Source organism: Pipistrellus hanaki, assembly GCF_964339955.1.
Source record: "Pipistrellus hanaki genome assembly, chromosome: 10".
Classification (NCBI taxonomy): domain Eukaryota; kingdom Metazoa; phylum Chordata; class Mammalia; order Chiroptera; family Vespertilionidae; genus Pipistrellus; species Pipistrellus hanaki.
The window spans coordinates 68862381-68869261 of NC_140512.1; the positions used below are offsets into that span (position 1 = coordinate 68862381).

Here is a 6881-nt window from a genome sequence, read left to right on the forward strand (position 1 = left end):
CTCATGCTGTCCCTCCCTCTAGGGCGGGTCCAACAGAGCTATAAAGCTCCAGAAGGAGCCCAGACAAAGGCTGGCTGTGGAGGCAAGAGGAGCAGAGCACACAGGTATGTTCTGAAGGACCATCGGGAAAGTCGAGAAGGGGATGAGAGGGAGGGGAGGGAAGTGAGGCCTGGAGTGAGGGCCAGGAGAAATGAAGACTCCAGAGGCCCAGAAAGCAAGGGGCAATCTCGCAGAGGCGAGATGGTAAAGGCTCAGTGGGGAGGTGGATGCTGTTCTCAGGTGGAGAGGAGCAGAGCCCACAGGCTGCCACGTTCTCCCCTCCCGTGGCCTCAGTGCCACAGTCCAAGCCCTGGCTGCCCACTGGGACACCACTCACAGGACTGTGCAGGGAGGATAAACTTAAAGGAACAGCCAAGTCACCTCCCTCTTCTACAGAGCAGAAAGGCATTTGGGGATAAGCAGTTCTAAAAAGGGGAGCCAGACAAGAAAAGACATTAGGAACTTGAATGCATATTCCTGGGTGGGGGAAACCAGCCTGAAAAGGCTACAGACTGGTGAGTTCGACCTTATGACATTCTGGAAAAGGGGAAAATTATGGAGATGGTAAAAGATCAGGGGGTGGGGGTGGGGAGGGCTGTGTAGCTGAGCACAGAGGATTTTTAGGGCAGTGAAACTACTCTGTGGGATTAGCAATGGTGGTTACATTTCAGTATACACCTGTCCAAACCATGGAGTGTGCAGCACCAAGAGTGAACCCGAAGGTAAACTATGGACTTTGGGTGCTAATGGTGTGTCAGTGTAGGTTCACTGATTGTAGGAAATGTACCACTCTGGTGAGGAGTGTTGAAAATGAGGGAAACTGTACATGTGGGAGGCAGGGGGCAGATGGGAAGTCTTTGTACCTTGTGCTCAATTTTGCTGTGAACCTAGAACTGCTCTAAAAAGTAAAGTCTACTTTTAAAAGGAGGCTGACCCAAAATGTAATAGTAAAACAAGAGCTCACCCTGTAGCCTTCTGCGGTCTCTGGCTTCCCCCAGGGCTCCTGTGTCTCACCCATCCCTTCAGGCTGGACAGCACAGAGTCAGGTGAGTCCCTGGCCTTGCACCAGGGCCTGGGGGACAGGGCGAGGCACAGGGACTGATTGGCTGCTCTGGGGGATGGGTGATGAGTGAAGGCCCTGACCACACCCACCCCAGAAATGAAAGGGAAAAGGACATCTCCCTGTATCAACACCTGGGATGGCCACACCCTGAAGTGCCCTGCTAAGAGCCAAGGATGGTCAATCGGCCACAACCTGAGCGCCCCACCAAGGACACAAAGCTGCCGGGCAGCACTGGCCAACTAGTCCTTACTCAGCCATAGTCTGCAGCCTAATCTCAGTCAAATCCATCTACACTGCTTATATTTAAAATCTTCTGGTACCACTGAGCCTCTCCTGAGGATTGGCTTTTAAAGAGTAGTCCCGGCCCTGGTGGCTCAGTGGTTGAGTGTCAAACTATGAAGCAGGATGTCATAGTTCAATTCCTGGTTGGGGTATATGACTGGGTGGCGGGCGTGATCCTTATGGGGGCGTGCAGGAGGCAGCTAATCAATGATTCTCATCATTGTTCTTTCTATCTCTCTCTTCCTCTATGAAATCAATAAAAATATTAAAGAAGAGTAGTTAGGGATTCCTGAGTGCTTTCTAGAAGGTAAGCACAGTTCTAAACACATTATTCTGCTGACCAATTGATTTCCCTCAAAACCGTAGGAAATAGGTGCTATGGTTGTTCATTTCCATAGTACAAGTGAGAAAATGGAAGCCCAGAGAGTTTAAGCAACCTGCCCAAGGTCACACAGCTGGTCCTAGTGGCGGGACATGTAGCTCTTGAACCCAGGCAGCCTGATCCCAGAGTCCACCCTTTGAACTTCTGCTCTGCATTTCAAATTTAGAATGAAAAATGTTCTGGTGTATCAAAATAGAGTTCTACTATGAATACCCATGTCGACATAAGAAATATCCAAACCTATAGATAATTTTTATAAGAGTTTATTTGAGCCAAGACTGATGACAAGTGACAGGAAGCAGGATCTCAAGTCCTCCTGAGAATGACAGTTTATAAGTCTCAGTTACACATTGAGAGTAGAGAAAGATGACATGAAGATGCAAGAAAGCAAGGGCCAGTGCTCAATCTACAAGATAGTGTGCTCCCTTGAGGATGGTTACATCTTAGAAGGATGAAAAAGAGGGTCACTGTGGTATTTCAAAGGTGTGATAACGTTGACAGACAGCAGCACTGGCCAAGGCAGGCTTAAAAACCTTTCATAGCCCTGGCTGTTGCTACCCACCGTGACCTGACCAGGTAGGGGTTTATAATTTATCACTGCACCCCTTTTGTCCAGACACAGGACACAAGAAATGCATTGGAGGGGTTCCTTGCGTCACAGGCACTGGATCAGTCACCCTAAAGGTGGAGGTGCAGCCACACTGAGATAACGCACAGATAAGGGGAAATCAGAGTTGACGTAGGTGATAAAATCTGCAGGACCAAACGAGGCATACTGACAAGCGAGGAGAGTGTGGAATTAAAATCAATAGAAAGCACAGACCTGAGCAGTCTGGGGCCCCAACCGCCTTAGGATGGCCTCTGGCTGACCTGGTGGCCAAGGGATGAAGCTGTGTCTATAGGGAAACTACAGGGCGAGCCTAATAGAAACACTTGTCTTCCCATAAAACAACTAAGTTCATCTCTCCCGCATTTTAGAGCCATGAGGCGAGAGAGCCCGGCCCTCGGCTGGGCCTTGGCTGCCATCCTGATGCTGCAGACACTGGCCATGGCGAACCACTCCCCCCGGACCCTGCGCAGCCAGGCCGGGGTGTTCGCTGACCTGAGCGCCCAGGAGCTGAAGGCTGTGCACAGCTTCCTCTGGGCCCAGAAGGACCTGAGGCTGGAGCCCTCCCGAGCAGAGACCATCAACAAGAACTCCGTGTTCCTCATTGAGATGCTGCTGCCCAGGAAGCAGCAGGTGCTGAAATTTCTGGACCACGGTCAGAGGCGGCCCGCAAGGGAGGCGCGTGCCGTCATCTTCTTCGGAGCCCAGGAGCATCCCAACATCACAGAGTTTGCCGTGGGGCCCCTGCCAAGGCCCCACTACATGCGCCTGCTGCCCCCCAGGTCTGGGCACCGGCTGTCCTGGAACTCCAGGCCCATCACCTCGGCGGAGTATGTCCTACTGGACCACACCCTGAAGGAGGCCACCAGGCCCTTGCACCAATTTTTCCTGGACACCACGGGCTTCTCCTTCCACGACTGCCAAACCCGATGCCTGACTTTCACCGACGTGGCCCCTCGGGGCTTGGCCTCAGGAGAGCGCCGCACGTGGTTCATCTTGGAGCGCTTTGTGGAAGGCTTCTTCTTGCACCCCATTGGCCTGGAGCTCCTCCTGGACCACAGCAGCAGGAATGCCCAGGACTGGGCAGTGGAGCAGCTTTGGTACAACGGGAAGTTCTACCAAAGCCCAGAAGAGTTGGCTCGGAAGTACCGTGCCGGACAGGTGGACGTGGTTATCCTGGAGGACCTGCCCCCAGAGGGCCCGGGGGCCAAAGGCGCCGGGGAGCCACCCCTCTTCTCATCCTACAAGCCACGCGGGGACTTCCCCAGTCCCCTCACTGGGAAGGGCCCCCACCTAATCCAGCCCCACGGTCCCCGCTACAGGCTGGAGGGCAACGCCGTGCACTATGGGGGCTGGAGCTTCGCCTACAGGCTGCGGTCCTCCACGGGGCTGCAGGTGCTGAACGTGCATTTCGGTGGGGAGCGCATTGCTTATGAGGTGAGCGTCCAGGAGGCAGTGGCTTTGTACGGAGGCCACACACCCGCAGGCATGCAGACCAAGTACATCGACGTGGGCTGGGGTTTGGGCACCGTCACCCATGAGCTGGCCCCTGGCATCGACTGCCCGGAGACGGCCACCTTCCTGGATGCCCTCCACTACTATGATGCCGACGACCCTGTCCACTACCCCCGGGCACTCTGTGTCTTTGAGATGCCCATGGGGGTGCCCATTCGGCGCCACTTTAACTCCGACTTCAACGGAGGCTTCAACTTCTATGCAGGGCTCGAGGGCCAGGTGCTGGTGCTGCGGACCACGTCCACAGTCTACAACTACGACTACATTTGGGACTTCATCTTCTACCCCAACGGGGTGATGGAGGGCAAGATGCATGCTACTGGCTACGTGCACGCCACCTTCTACACGCCCGAAGGGCTGCGTCACGGGACGCGCCTGCACACGCACCTGCTCGGCAACATGCACACTCACCTGGTGCACTACCGCGTAGACCTGGACGTGGCAGGTAGGAATCCCTGGCGCCAAACGTCCCCAGATCAGACATCCGTGTGCAGACACTAACTCCACTGTGGAGATGAAGCTGTGCCCCCCAGGCACATCATCAGGAGAACGTGCCCTGCCAGCTTCTGAGCTCACAAGATTGAGTCCCTGTGCCCCAGGAAAGGTGACCAGGAACAGCACCCAGTGCTGCCGCAGGGTGCAGCAGCCTGGACCCTGTGCCTGCCCTGGGGCTGCGCTGACCCCTGGGCCCTGGGCCCGTTGGGTCGGCAGAAAGGTGGACTCAGAGTAGCAGAGAGGACAGTGCCTCGAATGTCAGCAAGGTTGCTGCTCCTGGCACCTGGAGGTGGACGCAGCTCCATGGGGGTTAGTCACTGTGTCTCCTGGGTTAATGGTGTCACCACGGAATGGGCAACGAGCAGGATGTGGCCTGACATCAAGTCGGAACCGGCCCCCAGGACCAGATGATGACTCCCCTTCTTAACACCACCCTCCCCACCAGGCACAGTCCCTTTTTCCATGCCCCGGACACAGCAGGGTGGACACAGCCTGGGGACAGAGGGCCGCCCTCTGGGACTGCAGGACAGCCCAGAGCCTGGGGCCCAGGGCTCCAAGGAACTGCCCACAGTCCCACCACAACCACCACAGCAGCTGTGACCTATGGCATCGTCCTCTGGTTTCCCTGGTGGTTTTTGTGTTTATTCCCTTCCTTCCCCCCACAGCTGGCTCCATGCAAACTCTAACACCCTCTTCGCTCCCGATGGTTTGCTGCTGGATGTGGTCTGGGGTGGAGAACACAGTGTAATGGGGCATGGTGTTTTGGGGGCTGGATCTTCATTCTGCATCTCCATTCACACATGCAGGCACCAAGAATAGCTTCCAGACCCTGGGCATGAAGCTAGAAAACATCACCAACCCCTGGAGCCCGGAGCACCAGCTGGTCCAGCCAACACTAGAGCAGAAGGGGTACTCCCGGGAGCGCCAGGCAACCTTCCGCTTCGGACAGACTCTGCCCAAGTACCTGCTCTTCTCCAGCCCCAAGGAGAACCGCTGGGACCACCAGCGCAGCTACAGGCTGCAGATCCACTCCATGGCTGAGCAGGTGCTACCGCCTGGCTGGCAGGAGGAGCGGGCTGTCACCTGGGCCAGGTGAGGAGGCTGGGAGGCGGGAGGAGGAGGGAAGGCTGGAGGCCCTGCCCTATGTTTTCCTGTGTCTGGTGAGGCTGTATTTCTGTCTATGAGACTCTGGGCTGTGTGGCAGTGTATCTGGACGTGTGTGTGTGTGTGTGTGTGTGTGTGTGTGTGTGTGTGTGGTGCATGTGTGTGCATGTGTGTGTTCCAGGGCATGGCTCTGTGTTTGAAGAGGGGAGTGGATAGCCTGTTCTGAGCCCCTGAGCCCCTGCTGACCCTCGGTCAGACTGACAGACCCAGGAGATGATGTGGAAATCAGGGAAAGCACCGACATTGACCCTGCAGATGTGCCCCGGGAGCGGCTGGGCCACCACAGTGCCCAGAGCCTCCTGGCTGCTCTACCCGGCAGGTACCCCCTGGCAGTGACCAAGTACCGGGAGTCTGAGCTGTGCAGCAGCAGCATCTACAACCAGAACGACCCCTGGGACCCGCCTGTGGTCTTTGAGGAGTTTCTTCGAAACAATGAGAACATTGAAGAAGAGGTACTGGCTCCGCCTTCCTCCTGCCCCAGCCCAAGACTAGAGCTGTGCCCTGTCCTGTCCCGGGACCTGTGCCAGCAGCATCTTGCTGTGAGGACAGCAAGCTCAGTGGTCCCCAGACCTGCCCATTCCTTATAAGTAGAGCTGGAGGGATGGCTCACCCCTCACCTCTCTGAGCCCATCAGTGCTGCCCACCCCTCTCTCCCACAGGACTTGGTGGCCTGGGTGACAGTGGGCTTCCTGCACATCCCCCACTCAGAGGACATCCCCAACACGGCCACCCCGGGCAACTCCGTGGGCTTCCTGCTCCGGCCCTTCAACTTCTTCCCCGAGGACCCATCCGTGGCATCCAGGGACACCGTGATCGTGTGGCCTCGGGACAAGGGCCCCAACTACGTGCAGCGATGGATCCCTAAGGAGGGCAGGCACTGCTTCACGCCTACCCCCCTTAGCTACAATGGGACTTACAGGCCTGTGTGAAGGGCCCCTGCCCCCAGATAACTCCTCATTACAAGCCCAAGTCCCCCACCCCACCAACCAGGGACTGATAATAAACCCTCCAGAGCTCAGCTCCAAGTGCTGCTTCTTGTGGGGGGCACAGCGGGCAAGACACACCCCTGCCCTTCCTTGGCTTCCATTCACCTTGGTCTACTCCATCCCAGAAAAGACTTCCATTACAAAGGCAAATGACAGCCACTGAAACACGAACTTTACCTGTCACATTGGTTTTAAAAGTCTGAGGCTGACAGCTCCCTCTAGGGAGTTTGTGGGGGAACTCCACTAGGTCACCGAGGGGCAGGCAAATTAATGCAACTGTAGGGAGACCCTAACACCCTACTGTTTGAGGAGGGGAGTAGAAGGCCTGTTCTGAGCACCTGAGCCCCA

General features: G+C 56.2%; 1 protein-coding gene across 1 annotated transcript; it reads left to right on the forward strand.

Annotated features, from left to right (window-relative positions):
• Window positions 1-6564, forward strand: LOC311628717 (diamine oxidase [copper-containing]-like). Its single transcript, XM_084896211.1, has 5 exons — window positions 1-104; window positions 2745-4333; window positions 5190-5475; window positions 5867-5999; window positions 6207-6564. Exons 1-5 carry the CDS (start codon window positions 4-6, stop codon window positions 6474-6476), a joined length of 2379 nt encoding a protein of 792 aa, XP_084752337.1. The 5' UTR covers window positions 1-3; the 3' UTR covers window positions 6477-6564.
• The last annotated feature ends 317 nt before the right edge of the window (window positions 6565-6881 follow it).